Source organism: Rana temporaria, chromosome 9, assembly GCF_905171775.1.
Source record: "Rana temporaria chromosome 9, aRanTem1.1, whole genome shotgun sequence".
NCBI classification, from domain to species: domain Eukaryota; kingdom Metazoa; phylum Chordata; class Amphibia; order Anura; family Ranidae; genus Rana; species Rana temporaria.
In genome coordinates, this window is record NC_053497.1 from 35,300,264 (window position 1) to 35,320,106 (window position 19,843).

General features: G+C 42.1%; 1 protein-coding gene across 1 annotated transcript in view; it reads right to left on the reverse strand.

Annotated features, from left to right (window-relative positions):
• Positions 1 to 19,843, reverse strand: part of SPTBN4 (spectrin beta, non-erythrocytic 4) — a 220,513-nt gene that overhangs the window by 38,292 nt on the left and 162,378 nt on the right. The window contains exons 22-25 of the mRNA XM_040323157.1: positions 16,154 to 16,378; positions 14,192 to 14,281; positions 6,714 to 6,992; positions 2,584 to 2,714 (exon numbers count right to left, since the gene is read on the reverse strand). Of these exons, the coding sequence (XP_040179091.1) occupies positions 2,584 to 2,714; positions 6,714 to 6,992; positions 14,192 to 14,281; positions 16,154 to 16,378 (725 nt within the window). The remainder of the gene's footprint in view (positions 1 to 2,583; positions 2,715 to 6,713; positions 6,993 to 14,191; positions 14,282 to 16,153; positions 16,379 to 19,843) is intronic.

A 19,843-nucleotide genomic window follows, 5' to 3' on the forward strand; every position in this document is an offset into this window, starting at 1 on the left:
GTCACTGCTAATAAGGACGGGGGGGGGGGGGGGGCGGAAGGGGTGATATGAAGGGGGGCCAAGGACAGGAAATTAAGGGGGGATGGGCACTGCGGTGTAAGGGGGGGATGTTATAAAGGGGGTGAGGACAGGGATGTGAAGGGGGAGGTGATATAAAGGGGGGCCAAGGACTGTAACGTGAAGGGGGGTGATGTGAGTGAAGGGGGATTGAGGACACACACTGCTGTGAAGGGGGACTGATGTGAAGTCGGGGAAAGTGATGTAAAGGGGTATGTGAAAGTGATAAAAATGAGGGTTGTGATGTGCAGAGGGGACAGGGAACACTGATTTAATAACGGGATTGTGATGTGAAGGATGTAAGGCTAGGTTCACATCATGGTGTCCTTCATTCTGCATCTAGACCGCACATTCATTTCAATGGGTTGCTGTATATGGGAAATACAGAAAAAGAAGTCCCTGGCCCTTTTTTTAATTGGCCATACCAAGCCACATGGTGCTGCGGCACCATATGGTTTGGTGCTTGCAAAAAAACGCACTGCGTTTGCCAATGCGCAGAGGTACGATTAAGAATTTGGACCTCTGCTAGAAGGTTGCATTCTTGGTTCTATTAAACACTTCATGTTTAGCACACAAACAAGTCTCGTCTCGGTGTGTGTTGGGAGCAGGTGGAATATCCGATATCTATATCCAGACTGATAGGAAGCGGTATATGACGGAAGCACTCAAGTGGAGAGTGGGATGTTCCGTTACACGCGGCATTAATGTCCCCCTACTATTACATGTCTCCAGAAAGGACTTGGACTTGTAATACCCTGCATTTATGGACTCCTTAATGGACTTTTTTTATTTTGTTGTCTATACCCCAATTCCTGTGCGCTTGTATTCATCCTTAATTTGCATTGTTTTGAACAGAAAGACAAAGTTGGGGCTGTCAGTCCCACAAAACCACCCAATGGGATGGGCACAAGAGTTTGTTCTCATTGGGAAGAATTGCCCTTCTATCTACCCTGGCGGTCATTGTCAATGAAACAGAAATGGATAAGAAATTCAATTTCTTTCAAATATCACCAGAGTAGGAGGTAAGGGTAAATCATGTGTTTTTTTTTTTTTTATGACAAATGTCTAGGACAGGGTTCTCCAAACTTTCCAAGCAAGGGGCCAGTTTACTGCCCTTCAGGCTTCAGGGGGGCTGGACAGTGACCAGTGAGTGTAGAAAATATCCTGGCATCAGTGCCCTCATCATTTATTGGGAGGAATAGTGCCCCGCTGTTGATATCAATGAGGAGAATAGTACCCCATTGATGGTGTCAGTAGGGGGAATGCTGCCCCTTCATTGATGTCAGTTGTTTGGAATAGTGCCCCAAGGGCCAGATTAGGCCCCCGTCTAAGATGAGAATTCCTTTTATGTTAGGCAGATATCCAATCATTTCCTATTGTGTTTCCAGGACAGGAAGTAAGGGTAAATTTCCACAGCAAGAACAGCAAAAAATAATCCGACAGGGGCTACTCATACATGGGCTCTTCACAGGTGCCAGTTGCACTGTTCTCAGTGAAGTATATAAGGGCCAGACAGCAGATGGATAAACAGGGCATAATGTTTTATTTATCAAATGCAACTAATATATACACAGAGAAGATCTGATGAGTGCTGGAGGAGGAATATGGTAATAGCTGCTGTTGGCGCCAGTCAGATTCAACAGAACGGAAAGAAGATTTTCTCACAACAGCTATAGGAAAACCTTGTAGGGTCTGCCCTTGGGGGACTTGTATTATGTGGCCATTATTTTGCCTGAAAGTTTAATTTCTGCCATCTACCAATAACTTGTGCAGTACATGGTCATTATGTTATCTTCAGCCACCACTGATCAAGGTAGCTCGAAGTCTGACTCTTTCCCAAAATAACATACAACTTACAACACAGGGCCTTAAACCCTGTACACACGGCCCAGAATCTCGTCAGGAAAAAAACTTTGTTTTTCCTGGCGAGATTTTTGGCAAGAATCTCTTGCCGGCCGAGTGTACAGACACTCCATTCAAAAGAACCACCGTTCTTTTGAATGGAGCGAACACGGTGACGTCATTGACTACGACGAGCATGCGCTCGTCACATTCGATGCCATCGCCGCTATCTTGCTATACCATACCTATGCCCAGGAAGCTACCGCGCATGCGTCAAAGTCATTTCGAGCATGCGCAGGTTTCCACGGTGACAGGAAACTATACACACTCTCGGGTTTCTTGGCAGGAAAACACTGCCGAGAATCACAACGAGAAAATAGAGAGCAGGTTCTCTATTTTTCTAGTTGAGATTTTGGGCAGTTTTCCTGATGAGAAACCTAAAAGCCTCGTACACACGCACGGTGTACTCGGCATGAAAGCTCTGCCAGCAGTTTTCTTGCTGCTTCTTGCCGAGAAAACCGAGCGTGTGTATGAGGCTTCACAGTTGCTGAAGGTCACTATGTAAATTCTCCAACAGATTAAGGGCTACTCAGATTGCACAAGTACTACTAAATTTTGTGTATTGCCAAGAGCTTTCACTTTGCTATATAAAGTGAGGCACACCTAGGAATGTCACGGGCTCACCTGTCCGGGTGACCTAGGTCTAAGAGGTTACGGCACTGGCGAGACAGCTGAGCAATGGTTTCCTCGTAGTTCTCAATGGTCTGTTCCACCATCAGGTGCTTTTTCAAGAGCTGCAACGTACTCTGCTCATCCTGTAATAGAAACATTTTTGCCAATATATAAATAAATAAATACAACCAAAACTGGACAGCAGTGATAGTGTAGAGATCAAGAGCTACTAAACTTTTGTACACTGGTGATTGCTACTTTTTTTTTTTAACTAGCCTTTGTTTTCAGAATACACAAATAGTTAAAGTTCTATATTAGCACACAGATCCCCACAAATGTGTGATTATGGTTATGCCTTGCAGCGCTGTGGTTCCTTTTTTATATTTTATTTATTATCTGCCTGTAGCGCGGTAAACTCTTGCAATACTATTTTACATTATGCTTGTTGTACTTGTAATTTTTTCAACTTTCCATCTGTTAAATCTTCTTCCCTTGTTTTAACTTTGGATAGTAAAACTCTTTTTTCTGCCATTAAATACCTTATACAGTCCACTTCCTGTTTCTTGTCTGGTCATTGGCCTAGGCTTATGACATCATGCACAGCTCTCTCTCTCTCTCTTAGGCCCCGTACACACGATAGAATCCATCCGCAGATAAATCCCAGCAAATGGGTTTCTGCGGATAGATCCTATGGTGTGTACACGCCAGCGGATCTGTTTCCGCGGAGAAATCTCCTCTGGGATGGATTCCAGCAGATCGGATATTTGTTGTGCTGCACAACATATCCATCTGCTGGAATCCATTCCAACGGATGGATCCGCTCGTCTGTACAGACTTACCGGATCCATTCGTCCAAAGGGATTCCCCGCACGCGTCGTAATGATTTGACGCATGCGTGGAATTCCTTATATGACAGCGTCGCGCCCGTCGCCGCGTCATAATCGCGGCGACGGCGCGACACGTCATCGGCAGAGGATTTCCACGCGGATTTCAATGTGATGGTGTGTACACTCCATCCCATCGAAATCAGCGGAAATCTTTGAGAGGATTTATCCGTGGAAACGGTCCGCTGGACCGTATCTGCGGATAAATCCTCTCGTGTGTATGGGGCCTAACACTTGTGAGAGTTTGGCAGGAATGGAGGGGGAATGAGTCATGAGAGGGCCTATGAGAGCTGCAGGGCTGCACAACTGGAGGTGTGTTTCTGTGTAAATCCAGGAAGTGAACAGGCAGCAGCTTCCGCTGCCCACAGTTAAAATGGCTGCAGCCAGACTCTGCGGAGGGCGATTTCTGCAGCATATTTGACAAGCACAGAATGGCAATATATATATATATAATATATGCAAAGTGATTGGAGGGAAACTTCAGAATGGAAAATAAGTTTTGATTACAAATTATGTGAGCAGATTTATGTGAGGGGGGGGACAAACTTCCGTATGAGATTGCTGTGGCGAAGTTAGCCGGAAGTGGGAGCGGGTACCTGTCAAAACCAGGTACCCCCTCCCCCCTGAAAGGAGCCAAATGTGGCAGCGGAGGAGGGAGGCAAATAAGCAGGGTGGAGCTCTGCTTTAATAAGGATATCCCAAAGTGTTAGATTGGAACTAAAATCAGAATCTGACTTTGGGCCAGATCCTCGTAGCGCGGCGCATTGTTGCGGCCGGCGTAGCGTATCTCTGATACACTACGCTGCAGTAACTTACAGCGTATTTTCCTTATTCTCAAAGAAGTTGCGCCGTAAGTTGCGGCGGCGTAGTGTAATTTTGGCGGCGTAAGGGCGCGCAATTCAAATTGATGTGATGGGGCGTGTTTTATGTAAATACGTTGTGACCCAACGTAAATTAATTTTTTTTTAACGGCGCATGCGCCGTCCGTGGGGGTATCCCAGTGCGCATGCTCGAAATTAAACCGGAACAAGCCAATGCTTACGATGGTGACTTCATTCTACGAAAATCCCTATTCGCGAACGACTTACGCAAACGACGAAAAAAATTAAAAATTTGACGCGGGAACGACGGCCATACTTAACATTGAGTACGCCTCATATAGCAGGGGTAACTACACGCCGGAAAAAGCCAAACGCAAACGACGTAAAAAAATGCGCCGCCCGGACGTACGTTCGTGGATCGCCGTATCTAGCGGAATTCGACGGAACCGCCACCTAGCGGCCAGCGGAAAAATGCACCCAAGATCCAACAGCGTACTAAGACGTACGCCTGTCGGATCGAGACCAGATTCTGTTGTATCTTGTTTTGTGGATACAAAAGAGATACGACACGGGAACTTTGAAATTACGCGGAGTATCCATAGATACGCCGGCGTAATTGGTTTGAGGATCTGGCCCTTTGTTTGCAAGAGAAAAAAGTGTTTCTAAAGCCAAATCTTTTTTTCACTTTTGGATTAAATAGGGAAGGGTCAGCACCTCTGTGTGTCCTTGCTGGGGTGATTCAGTCTCTATTCTCTAAACTGCCGGTTTCCCTTACCCGAGATGGCGGTGGGGTGAAGACACCACTGGATTTGTCATGCTGACGCGTTTCATCAATGAACACAAGGTTCTTCAGCGGCTTGCTGAGAGGCTGAGCCGGGTGCCGGTTCCAGGCATGTGGGCAGACTACATTGTCGGAGGACCGGCTCTGTGACGTCAGCTGACAGTGGACTACAGCCCGCTGTCTGCTGAAAACGGGTCACAGGAGTGCAGAACAAACTACACTCCTGGGTTAGAGGTGCCGGGGACAGATGCAGCATCAGACCGATGCAACATTCATCTAGGGAAGTATGAATCTTAAAAAAAACAAAAAAAAAAAAAAACACAAAAGGACTTTTAAGTCCTTTGACTTATGCCGCGTACACACGATCGGTCCATCCGATGAGAACGGACCGATGGACCGTTTTCATCGGTTAACCGATGAAGCTGACTGATGGTCCGTCGCGCCCACACACAATCGGTTAAAAAAACGATTGTGTCAGAACGCGGTGACGTAAAACACAACGACGTGCTGAAAAAAACGAAGTTCAATGCTTCCAAGCATGCGTCGACTTGATTCTGAGCAAGCATGGAATTTTAACCGATGGTTGTGCCTACTAACGATCGTTTTTTTCACATCGGTTAGGAATCCATCGGTTAAATTTAAAACAAGTTGGCTTTTTTTTAACCGATGGTTTTTTAACCGATGGTTATATAACCGATGGCGCCCACACACGATCGGTTTGGACCGATGAAAACGGTCCATCAGACCATTCTCATCGGATAGACCGATCGGCATTAGGGTATCCTTTCTGCCCAATGTGGTTACCTCCTTCTACCTCAATCAGTCCTTTTGTCCTATCTTGACCCTCGGGAAGTTGCTTTGCTTTCTCTGAATTTGGTTCGGGATGTATAGGGGCAATTTAATTGCCTCTTTGTGCTTTCTAAGTCTCTTGTAAGGGACTTTCTGCGTCTTGTTCCAACATTGCTAGGTGGACCCATCAGGCTGTGGTTTAGGCCTATTTGGCCAAGGATCGGGTTCCCCTTTTCCTCGATGGCTTAGTTTAATAGGTACAACAGTGCATTCTAGACCTTTCAGCATCTGTATGTGCAAGAAAATAGGAGGATTAATTTACCAGTAAAATCCATTTTTTGGAATGTAGTGCAGGCAACTCTCCCCTCTATGGTTTTCTTATTGCTTGCTGAAAGTGAAAGGGTAAAAAAGGTCCTCGTATATTCATCACAGAAAAGTATCTGTCTATAACCTGTGAATCTGCCATTGTCCTGTACTCCAAGAAATGGATTTTACAGGCAACGAGGAAGGTAGGTGTCCCATTTGGGGGGATTTATTCTCACCTGCTAGGACAATAAGTGATGGGAAATCTCTCTAATGGGGACACAGACACAAAAATAAGCACATTTTAAAGGAGGAAGGGTTAGAATAGCTGACATTGTTTTATTGCTCTCTGTATAGAAAGTGAAGGAACACCTGCACAATGGGGTCACTGACATTAATAAAAATCCAACAGATTTATTATGTTTTTTTATACACCTTTTCTTTCCCACTTCTATTAAAGCTTAAAAAAATGTTTTTCTGGAATTAGGTAACAGATTCTAAAATTGCAACTGCTTAAGAAATTAAGTTTTGTGGTTTATATTAGTATAGTAAAAAATGTCTTACCTTTCCCTTTTCGTCATTCATCATGAGAAGTTCCTGCTCGCTCAGCCACGTCTCCACTTCACCCACATCAAAGTAATACTGCTGCACCTGGTAATTGATGTCTAAAAGCTGTTGCCGCCTTTCAGCTTCCTCCCGCAGCACACCCCACATCTCCCGTAGGCTATCATATCCTATCCGGACTCCCTCTGCCTCTGGACTGCGGATACTGGCAATGGCCGATGCTCTCTCCAAGATGTCGTCTACTCGCGGGGTATGTACCTGGATCTCTCGCCGCAGGTTCTTAACAGAAGAGATACAAGACCACCTATTAGAACAATGTCAAGTTTGCAAGCATCTGCTGGTGTTGCATAGCTATGGCGAAGATTATATGGCTGCACTATTAATTGATTTTGCTCTGGGAATCCCACTGCCTTACATAGTTACATAGTTAGTCAGGTTGAAAAAAGACACAAGTCCATCCAGTTCAACCTCAAAAAAATAAACAAACAAAATAAAAAACACAATACAATCCCATACACCCAACTCCATACCCACAGTTGATCCAGAGGAAGGCAAAAAACCCCAGCAGAGCATGATCCAATTTGCTACAGCAGGGGAAAAAATTCCTTCCTGATCCCCCGAGAGGCAATCGGATTTACCCTGGATCAACTTTACCTACAAATCTTAGTACTCAGTTATTTTATGTACATTTAGGAAAGAATCCAGGCCTTTCTTAAAGCAATCTACTGAGCTGGCCAGAACCACCTCTGGAGGGAGTCTGTTCCACATTTTCACAGCTCTTACTGTGAAAAAACCTTTCCGTATTTGGAGGTGAAATCTCTTTTCCTCTAGACGTAAAGAGTGCCCCCTTGTCCTCAGTGTTGACCGTAAAGTGAATAACTCAACACCAAGTACACTGTATGGACCTCTTATATATTTGTACATGTTGATCATATCCCCCCTAATTCTCCTCTTCTCAAGAGTGAATAGATTTAGTTCTTCTAATCTTTCCTCATAGCTGAGCTCCTCCATGCCTCTTATCAGTTTGGTTGCTCTTCTCTGCACTTTCTCCAGTTCTCCGATATCCTTTTTGAGAACTGGTGCCCAAAACTGAACTGCATATTCCAGATGAGGTCTTACTAATGATTTGTACAGGGGCAAAATTATATCTCTGTCTCGGGAGTCCATACCTCTCTTAATACAAGAAAGGACTTTGCTCGCTTTGGAAACCGCAGCTTGGCATTGCATTCCATTATTGAGCTTATGATCAACTAAAACCCCCAGATCCTTCTCCACTACAGATCCCCCCAAGGTGGAGGGGGGATCTGGTATAGATCGCAGGGGTGCCTTTAGGCGAAGAGGACTTCTCCTTATTTCCTCGGAGAGAATGATTATTAGCTGGCGTTCCATTTTAATTAAGTAAAAATGCAACATTTATATACCCACCCACATTTATAAACCATTACAGTAAAAGCCAATACACAGACACATAAATATTTTACTTCCTGCCTTAGATACACCATAGGAAGTGAGAAGAAATCTCTCCAAAATGTGGGTACATTTCCACTTAGTGTCCTCTCACAAAGGCATGCTCAGATACATTCAGCAAGGGGTCCATGAACAGATCTCCTGCTGATTCGGAGCAGAATGGGATGGATGCGACTTTTGTATAATCCATGCCTGTTCAGTTTTTTGTCCACATTTTGCCAGTGGACATTTGAAGACTTGTGCTGGATCTATGGGTTGCTGGGTGTTTACATCAGGCTACCTCCGATGAGGCATGTTTAGGTCCAGAAATACTGAAAAGGACACAGTCCTTTTCATTCTTTTTTTTCTGGACCTGGAGGTAGGCAGTTGTAAACAGACATACATAGGTAGATTCACAAAGAGTTAGGACGGCTTATCAGTAGATAAGCCGACCTAACTCTGAATCTACGCCGGCGTTTGTTTAAGTGTATTCTCAAACAGAGATACACTTAAAGCGGGGGTTCACCCTTAGAGGGCACTTTTCCCCCTTAGATTCCTGCTCGTTTTTACTAGGGGAATCGGCTATTTATTTTAAAATATGTGCAGTACTTACCCGTTTACGAGATGCATCCTCTCCGTCGCTTCCGGGTATGGGCTTCGGGAATGGGCGTTCCTTCTTGATTGACAGGCTTCCGAGAGGCTTCCGACGGTCGCATCCATCGCGTCACGATTTTCCGAAAGAAGCCGAACGTCGGTGCGCAGGCGCAGTATAGAGCCGCACCGACGTTCGGCTTCTTTCGGCTACGAGTGACGCGATGGATGCGACCGTCGGAAGCCTCTCGGAAGGCTGTCAATCAAGAAGGAACGCCCGCTCCCGAAGACCCATACCCGGAAGCGACGGAAGAAGATGCAGCTCGAAAACGGGTAAGTAATGCTCATATTTTAATACAAATAGCCGATTCCCCTAGACCGAACGAGCAGGAAGCTAAGGGGAGAAAAATATTTTTTTTACAAATGGGTGAACTCCCGCTTTAAACAAAGCTAAGATAGGCCGGCTTGCGCCGTTCTATCTTAGCTTGCAATGTTTCTGTTGTCCGCTAGATGGCGCTTCCATTGCGGCCGGCGTAGATTATGTAAATGAGGGGATACGCCGATTCACGAACGTACGCCAGGCCTACACCGTCGCATTACGTCGTTTCCGTAAGGGATAGGCCGCCTAAAGTTATTCCACCTATGAGGTGGAATAACAATGTTAAGTATGGCTGCCGTTCCCGCCGCGAGGTTCGAATTTTTTACGTCGTTTGCGCAAGTCGTCCGCGAATCGGGATTTACGTTGTTTACGTACACGTCGAAATCAATAGGCCCGTACGGCCTACTTAGCCACAATGCGCACTGGGAAATGTAGTCGCCCGGCGCATGCGCAGTGTCAAAAAACTTCAAAAAACGTGAGGTCAAGCCTCATTTCCATACAACACGCCCCCCTCTAAGTCATTTGAATTAGGCGCCCTTGCGCCCACTCGTCTTAGGCTACACCGCCGTAGATTAGCAGGTAAGTGGTTTGTGAATCACTACTAGCCTAACTAATTTACGGCGGTGTAGCCTAAAAAGGCTAGGCTAGGCCGCCCTAAAGTTACGTGAATCTACCTAAGTACGTCTGTTTACAGCCACCTGCCCATAGACTTGCATTGAACTTTCGATCAGATCTGTCTGAAAAACTGTGTGTATATATACACAGCGGGTAAAATAAGGATTAAACACATCACGATTTTTCTAGGTAAATATATATCGACATTTTCACCACAGGTCGGTAACAACCCATGCAATCCATACATGCAAAGAAACCAAATCAAATAAGTTCAGAAATGAAGTGATGTGTAATAAATTAGAATGACACAGGGAAAAAGTATTGAACACATGAAAAAAAGGAGGTGAAAACAGGCATGGAGACCCAAGACACCAGCGGAAACCTATCAGTAATTAGCAATCCTGCACCTTGTTCAAATTAATATGAGCTGGTTCAGTCTCAACTGAAGGCCTATAAAAAGGTGTGACATCCCATGATGAGTAAAAGCAAAGAGCCCTCTCAAGACCTTCTCAACCTTATTGTTGCAAAACATACTGATGGCATTGCTTACAGAAGGATTTCTAAACTTCTGAATGTTCCTGTGAGCACTGTTGGAGCCATAATTTAGAAGTGAAACAACATAATTTCACCATAAACCGGCCACAACCAGGTGCTCCTCGCAAGATTTCTGACAGAGGAGTGAATAGAATAGAATTATCAGAAGAGTTAGAGGGCTTCAGAAAGAAATGCACGCTTACCATGCAAGATTAATTTCTTAAGAAAAAGCATGTTGAAGCTCTATTAAAGTTTGCTGCACAACATTTAGACAAGCCTGTGAAATACTGGGAGACTATAGTCCGACCAGATGAGACCAAATTTTAACTCTTTGAATGCCATAATACACTCCATGTTTGGAGGTCAAATGGCTCTGCACATCACCCCAAAAACACCCCCATACCAACAGTGAAGTTTGGAGGTGGAAACATCATGGTGTGGGGCTGTTTCTCAGCATACAGTACTGGCAAACCGCATATCATTGAAGGAAGGATGGATGAATGGAAAAATGTACCAAGACATTCCTCATAGAAATCTGCTGCCATCTACCAGAATGATGAACATAAAATGAGGGTGGACATTTCAGCAAGACAACGAAACCAATTGAGAGTTTCCTTTGCTTTGTGTTGGGGATCAAAGAAAGAAAATAAAGCTGCTAGAATGGCCCAGCCAATCACCTGACTTGAATCCAATAGAAAATCTATGGAAACTAAAGAACGGAGTTCATAGAAGAGGCCCACGGAACCTTCAAGATTTGAAGACGGTTTGTGTGGAAGAACAGGCCAAAATCACACCTGAGCAACACATGTGACTAGTTTCTCCATACAGGAGGCGTATTGAAGCTGTCTTTACCAACAAGGATTGTGTATGAAGTATTAAATAAAATTTCAGTTAGCGTGTTCAATACTTTTTCCCTGTGTCATTGGATTTTATTACACATAACTTAATTTATGAACTTATTTGTTTTGGTTTCTTTGTATATATGGATTGCATGGGTTGTTACCAACATGTGGTTAAAAATTCATTCCAATAGCACCTTTAGAAATATACAGCTAGGTTCAAATATATTTGGACACAGGCACAATTTTCATACTTTTGGCTCTGTATGCCACCAGAATAAAATGAAAGACAATCCATATGAATTTGAAGCGCAAACCTTCAGCATTAATTCAAGGTGTTGTACATGCATATCAAGTACAAATTGGACAAATGGATGTAATCATTAAAAAAAAAAAAAAATTAAATTTTTTATATTTTGTTGAGAATCCTTTACTGGCAATGACTGACTGAAGTCTGGAACCTATGAACATTACCAAAGACTGGGTTTACGCCTTTCTGATGCTTTGCCATGCTCTAACTGCAGCTGTTTTCGGTTGTTCTTTGTTAAATGCATCTAAATTAGGTTGAGATCAGATGATTGACTGGGCCATTGCAGAATATTCCACTTCTTTTCCTTCAAAAGCTCCTGGGTTGCTTTTGCGGTGTGTTTTGGATCATTGTCCATCTGTACTGTGAAAAGCCGTCCAATCAACTTTGCTTCATTTGGCTGAATCTGTGCTGACAGTATATCTCTAAACACTGCAGAATTCATGCGGATGTTTCTGTCTTCTGTCACATCATCAATAAACACCAATGACCCAGTGCCACTGGAAGCCATGCATGCCCATGCCATCACACTGCCTCCACCATGTTTTACAGATGACGACGTGTGCTTTGGATCATGAGCTGTTCCAAGCCTTCTACACACTTTTTTCCTCCCGTCATTCTGGTACAGATTAATCTTAGTTTCATCCTGCCAAAGAATGCTTTTCCAGAACTAGTCTGGCTTTTTTAGATGTTTGTTGATAAAGTTTAATCCGCCTTTTCTATTCTTCAGGCTTATGAATGGTTTGCACTTTGTGGTAAACCCTCTTTATTTGCTCTGAACGTGAAGTTTTCTCTTGATTGTAGACTTTGACAATGCTACGCCCACCTCCTGGAGAGTGTCCTTCACTTGTCTGGATGTTGTGAATGGGTTTTTCTTTACCATAGAGAGGATCCTGCGATCATCCACCACTGTTGTCTTCCATGGACGTCCAGGCCTTTTTATGTGGACAAGCTCACCAGTGCGTTCTTCTTTCCTCAGAATGTACAAACATGTTTATTTGGCCACTCCTAATGTGGCTGCTATCTCTCTGATGGATTGGTTTTTGAAGCCTTACAATGGCCTGTTTCACTTGCATGGACAGCTCCTTTGAACGCATGATGTAGGTTCACATCAATAGATTCCAAATGCAAATACTACACTTAAAATCAACTCCAGACCTTTTACCTGCTTAATTGATGAAGAAATAACAAAGCAGTAGCCCACACTTGGCCATGAAACAGCTTTTGATTCAATTGTCTAAATTACTTTTTGTCCCTTGAAAAAGGGAAGATGGCTATTCTTAAGAGCTGTAACTCCTAAACCCTTCCTCCAATTTGGATGTACATACTCTCAAATTAAACCTGACTGTGTGCACTTTCAGTCCATATCCATTATAAAACTATAGCTTGAATATGTTTTGGTGAATACATGGAAGAAAAAAAACTAACTGTATTTACTTAGAAAAATGGTGATGTGTTCAATACTTATTTTATCCGCTGTATACACACGCACATACATATTATATATATATATATATATATATATATATATATATATATATATATATATATATATATATATATATATATATATATATATATATATATATATATATACAGTACAGACCAAAAGTTTGGACACACCTTCTCATTCAAAGAGTTTTCTTTATTTTCATGACTATGAAAATTGTAGATTCACACTAAAGGCATCAAAACTATGAATTAACACATGTGGAATTATACATAACAAAAAAGTGTGAAACAAGTGAAAATATATTTCATATTCTAGGTTCTTCAAAGTAGCCACCTTTTGCTTTGATTACTGCTTGGCACACTCTTGGCATTCTCTTGATGAGCTTCAAGAGGTAGTAACCTGGCGCAGCACCCCATCACTCCCCTTCTTGGTCAAATAGCCCTTACACAGCCTGGAGGTGTGTTTGGGGTCATTGTCCTGTTGAAAAATAAATGATGGTCCAACTAAATGCAAACCAGATGGAATAGCATGCCGCGGCAAGATGCTGTGGTAGCCATGCTGGTTCAGTATGCCTTCAATTTTGAATAAATCCCCAACAGTGTCACCAGCAAAGCACCCCCACACCATCACACCTCCTCCTCCATGCTTCACGGTGGGAACCAGGCATGTAGAGTCCATCCGTTCACCTTTTCTGCATCGCACAAAGACACGGGGGTTGGAACCAAAGATCTCAAGTTTGGACTCATCAGACCAAAGCACAGATTTCCACTGGTCTAATGTCCATTCCTTGTGTTCTTTAGCCCAAACAAGTCTCTTCTGCTTGTTGCCTTTCTTTAGCAGTGGTTTCCTAGCAGATATTCTACAATGAAGGCCTGATTCACACAGTCTCCTCTTAACAGTTCTAGAGATGTGTCTGCTGCAAAAGGTGGCTACTTTGAAGAACCTAGAATATGAAATATATTTTCAGTTGTTTCACACTTTTTTGTTATGTATAATTCCACATGTGTTAATTCATAGTTTTGATGCCTTCAGTGTGAATCTACAATTTTCATAGTCATGAAAATAAAGAAAACTCTTTGAATGAGAAGGTGTGTCCAAACTTTTGATCTGTACTGTATATATACATACATACATACATACATACATACATACATACATACATACATATATATACACACATACACTATATTGTTAGAAGTATTGAGGCGCCAGCATTTACATGCACATGTAATATATATATTGTTTTTTACTTTACTCTGCAATATAACAATGGAAGCATTTTGAAATGTAACTCTGTAAGTGAGATGTAGTCACCTGGTTTTTCTTGATGAGCTGCTGCACAGTTTGCAAGTTGCTTCCATGGTCTTTAGCTGCAGCAAGAGGCAGCCTTTCCTGTACCCAGGTCTGTCATATAACAAAAACAGACAACATGAAAAGTCGCACAATATAAACACAATGACTCACCAAGGCAGAATCTTATGTTAAACCAACAACTTGACATTATTCTGAAAGAGTGGCACTCAAATTTACTTAGTAGACCTTCACTCAAAAGTGAGAGTGTTGCTCATCCTCACCTCTCCCTCTAACATGCTTGAAGTGGTTTTTTTTTTTCTCTGGGGACATGGGTACATTTTTAACACTTCTTCAATTTTTGACTAGATGTAAAATGACGTCTACTTGGGGCACCTCCTTCCCCTATCCACAGCCTTTTGGGACATGTCACCAGTGCCTGATTTATAAGGGGTCAAAATAGGTAATTGCCCAGGTCCCCCCTGTCAGAGGGGGCCCTAGGCTTTCTTTATTATTATTTTTTAATAAATATAAAACTAGTTTTATTATTTAAAAAATAAACAAGGTATATGTGGGTGTCAGGATACAGAACAGTTAAAGTGGTTGTAAACCCTTACATACCACTTTTCCCTACAGGTAAGCCTATAATAAGGCTTACCTGTAGGTACTGGAAATATCTCCTAAACCTGCACGGTTTAGGAGATATTTACCATATACACTTGTGACGTCATCGGCACATGCACACTGAAGGGCACAATCTTTGATACGTGACCGTTGGCCCCCGCATGCAGGCGCGGGAGCAACGTCGTACGACTCCAGCCAGCCACAGAGCCGGAGTCCACGGCCCTGGAAGGAAGAGCGGGCTTCGTTTGCAGGTAAGTGTGATGCACACTAGCCCATTATGCTTTTACTTGCAGGGGAAAAAAGAGGAAGTAAAACCCATCAGGGTTAATTAAACCATTTAACCTGCACTGCACCTTTATAACACTTCCACAAAATATATATATATTTTTAAGGAATCCTTAGCCAGCAATTTAGCTTTGATTACATAGCCCAAAGACACAAATCACTGCAATCCCCCTGCTTTGTTAAATAGTATACATCACAAAAATACCCAAGCTACTAATCTTTAGAGCGCTTTCACACTGCCAGCGCCCGAAAAATGCTGGTAAAGCGCCGCCAAATCAAGCAGAGCTTTACCAACATATTTCGGGCCTAGCAGAGCGCTTTTAACCTTGGCTAGTAGCCGAATAAAGGGTTAAAAGCACCCACAAATCGCAGCTGCCGAGGAGCTTTGCAGACACTTTGGCGGTGCTGCCCATTGATTTCACTATGAAGGGGCGCTTTAGGTTCTTGATATACAAATTGATGCCAGCTTGAAAAATGTTTGGCTCACATATAACTTACAGCTGTGAAACAATATAACGGTTCATTATTAAAAGTAATTTTAGTTGACGGAGCTATTAGGTCATCTTTAAAATTATGCTGAATATTTTTTCCAACAAAGTTGTAGTTCTTATGGAAATGTATGGATATCCGGACAACCTAAATTCTTTTTTCAAGGGTTTGATAAGCAGAAAGCATTTACAGTACGGTATTTGTGTTTTTACTATGGGAATGTCTGTATAGTAGATGGATTGTTTAATTTTCTTCTTAAAAAGCTACTTAGTGTAAACAATTTTCTGCTTAAATTACATTTTCAGCATCCTGGAAGATCTCTTCACAGCAATGCTACACATACAAAGCACTCAATATCATCTCAAATCTTTAGAACATTGACAAAAATAACCCATATATCCACCCACAGATTCTACTTCCCAAGGACCGGCCAGTTCATAACCCATGGGGATTCAGTGTCAGAAGAAAGAAAGATTATTTTTCCAATCAGCTTTTCCCTATTTTATCTCACTGTAGAATAAACATATGGCTTCTAGGGGCAACATAAATAGTTCATCAACCACTTAAATAAAGGTTCTAAAAACTCACAATTTCATCTTCCAGGTCCCGGGTGACTTGATGGACCTCTTTAGAGGCCAGAAGAATCCGTCTTCTCTCTTTTAGTGGCTCAATTAGCCGCACAATCCTGGTTCCGACTTCATTCTGCTTCTGATCCACTGCCTCTTGGCTGGCCACATCCATTGGAAGAGATGCAATCTGCGCTTGTAGCTCGCCCACCTCCTTGTACCATTCCTCCATCTGAGACTCCATTGTCTGCAGAGAGGGTGCAAAGTATGAGCCAAGAATCGTGGAGAATTTTCTAGGTCAGAGACACGCATCACAAAAGAACTTGCCTGTTGTAAATCAATCACTATGGTCTACTTTTTTTCAGCTAGATGCATTTTATTAAAACAAACCCTGCTTATGTGTATGAGCATACAACAAAATCTCGAAATACACCCTGGTTGCCAACAGATCCCAGCAAAAGCACATTTTAACACAAATAGAGCCAATGTTTTAGATCTTCTCTGCTGAAAATTAGCCAGTCTACGGGCTGCCACTGACTTGCATGGCCTACATATATCTATTCAGATACCAAAATGAAAGATTTAGGAGAGTCACATTGGCATACAGATGCAGTTCCTGTACAATCACTCCCTATGTGCAATATGTGTCCCATTTGGTCATTACCTTTATTTAACCCAAAGCTTATAAAGAGAGGCCTTGGACAATTTACAGCCGGGTAGGCAACCTGGGGCCCACCAGCTGTTGCAGAACTACAAGTCCCATCATGCCTCTAGGAGTAACTGCAACTGCCAGCCTTGCAATTCCTTGTGGGAAACAGCTGGAGGGCCCCATGTTGCCTACCTCTGATTTAAAGAGTTAGTTCACCTTTACAAAAAAAACTGCCAGTAAGGGGCGCCTGTAGATAAAAACCAAGTCAAATAATGTCCTTGCTATAGGTGTAGGTCATTTACCTACTTTTAAAGGCTGGTCAAAACACTTCCAGAGATGGCATCATCCCATCATGGATTGTTGCTAGGGCATTGCTAAGACACTCTCAGCCAATTCAAACCCCATCGCACCCACTCTCTCTCTCTCCAGGCATAGTAGCTCTGAGCTCAGCGATGCCGCTTGGTGGAGATGGTGGACCTCATATATGTAGGGGGTTTAAAAACATGCTCCTGTGATGGTGGGGGTGAGAAGTCACAGCAGTAACAGCTGGGAGTGTCTTAGCCGTGTACTATCAACAAGGCAGGATGGGATAATGCCATCTCTGGGAGATTTTTCGGCCATGTTTGGGAGGTACATAAATAGCTTCCATCTTTAGCAAGAGCATTATCCAACTTTAGTCAAAGCTGCACATTCTGTTTTGTCTACATGCGTCCCTTACCTGTATAGGCAGTTTTTTGGTAAAGGTGAACTAACCCTTTATTTTTCCCATGTATAGGCAAACAATCTTCAAATCCCAAAGAATTGCTGCTCCATTTGGTAGCCCAGACAAAGATTTGGTGGCTTGGTGCTAAAGTACACAACCAACATCTTCTAATTTAATAATACAACTAGAAAACTATATTTACAGAAGCTTTGCACCACATAGGTTCCAGAATGCTCTGCCAAAAAGTGGAATGCAGATGTGATTTGTGATCCCTTAATATCTCAAGAGCTATTTGTGATCCCTTAATATCTCAAGAGCCTGTTTAAGATCAAAAGGTAAGCACATATGGCTCTTCAGCTCTTGTGGCACTATAGCTCTTGTGGCACTATAGTAATGTAACAAACAATTTTGGTGTAGCTTAGACTGGCCTTACACCTGTCTAATTCTGCTAGAAAATTATCATTTTCAGAATGGTCATTTTGATTATCAAATCGTCCCTTTTAACTTTTAGATAATCAGGTTTGAGTAGAGTGGGTGAAAAAAAAATCAAGGGACAAAGATGGAATTTTTTTGTCAAATCTAATGAATTTCTAATTGTTGAATTCTATCCGAGAAGAGAAAAAAAACATTACTAATGTTATGCGCATTTAGAACTAGCGTAGAACGAAAATCGAGACGTTGACTGGTACTCCAAAACAAATATGTCCGGAAATTCCAAAGTCCATTGGAAAATCTTTATTGCTACACAATAGTCGGTATTAAAAAGGACCAACACGTTTGGGAATATAGCAATAAAGATTTTCCAATCGACTTTATAGTTGTCGGCATTTGTTTTGGAGTGATATATAGTAAACTATGAATGGAGGCCATTCGAGCCAGAGCACCCAGCGAAGGATTCTTTTTTTTATTTACGAGGAGTTTTCCCTGATGTGAGCACTGCACCCATGTTTGTTTTACCCCGATACTTGAAAGAAAAGTAATTTGAACTTAGTTGAGTCCATAAAGGCACCATTGAGGGGTCAGATGATACTTTTTTTGTTATACCTTTTCGCTCAAACGTTCAGATTAAATTCTACAGGTGTAAGGCCAGTTTTAATCACATTTCCAGCCTTGGTGCATTTCTTTCAGTGTTCTATAAACACAGCTCTATTCCATAATGTTGCAAATAACAACTAGAGTCTCGGTGCTTACCATAATATCCAAATCATCTCCAGAACAGATTTCTTCAGAGCTGGTCAGGAAAACAATAATAATCTAATAGGTCCCTAATGGCAATACTTTTTGGTCTTGTATAACTAATATTACAGCTTTATCATCAGTGTCTTTACGTTAAGCCTTGGAGCATATTGGGCCTCTTATTATAGGAACCCCAATGCATGATACAGATTCAAGGATATGTACCAACATCCTTTTACCTGTCTATCAAAAGTCACATTTGATAGATAGAGCGCATATGGAGAGCAGAGTACAACTGCATAGAGAACCGCTGTCTGTAAGCAAACAGATCTTTACTAAAAACATACCAGCCTTGGGTATAACAGACTAAAAATAAGCACTAGAGAAAATCCTATGAGGGTTTTTTTAAATGGAGATGGGGGTGCGTTTCAGTTTATGTCAATATAACTGTCCACATAAAGTCAGAATCTTATATATATATATATACATATATATATATATATATATATATATATTTTATGTCCAATACTAAAAATATATATATATTTTTTTAAATCAGATAAGCAAGAATTACTACATCTGTATATTTCATAGTTTCCACCTGCTGTCAGCAGGGGGCAAGCTCCAACTTTTTTTTATAGCTATTGTGCTAAAAAGAAAGCTCAATGACCCAGAGGAAGTGTAGAAATGAGAGTACATAAGACAGGCAGTTTATAGCAAGTATACAAGGCATGCTGGGCTCTTTTATTAGGAAGGCAAGACGGCTTTGTAAACTCACAGTTATGGATGCACCTGCAAATTTTTTTTTATTTTTTTTTGTAATATTAAGATCTCATATAAATATATAAAATCTGTTCATAAACTTCTAAAATTAAAGAGAGGGCACAACAAACAAGTCAAAGTCAAAACTGCACAGCCAGGCAGAAGGAAGAGTCCAGAACCAGAAGAGGAAGACAAGAAAAGTTTGGAAATGGAAGATGACAGTTAAAAAAGCAAATACACTACTGTACCACGGACCAGGCAATGGGCTGATCAACAAACTGCACTGTGATGTTGGGATGAACACTGCGTCAAGCTGCTGTAAAGGGAGAATGAGTTGTTTGTGAATGACAATGTAAAATGGTGAATTCTTGAAAGCAAAACAAATTCCCTGGACGAACATACAAGGTGACCTATGAAAAAAC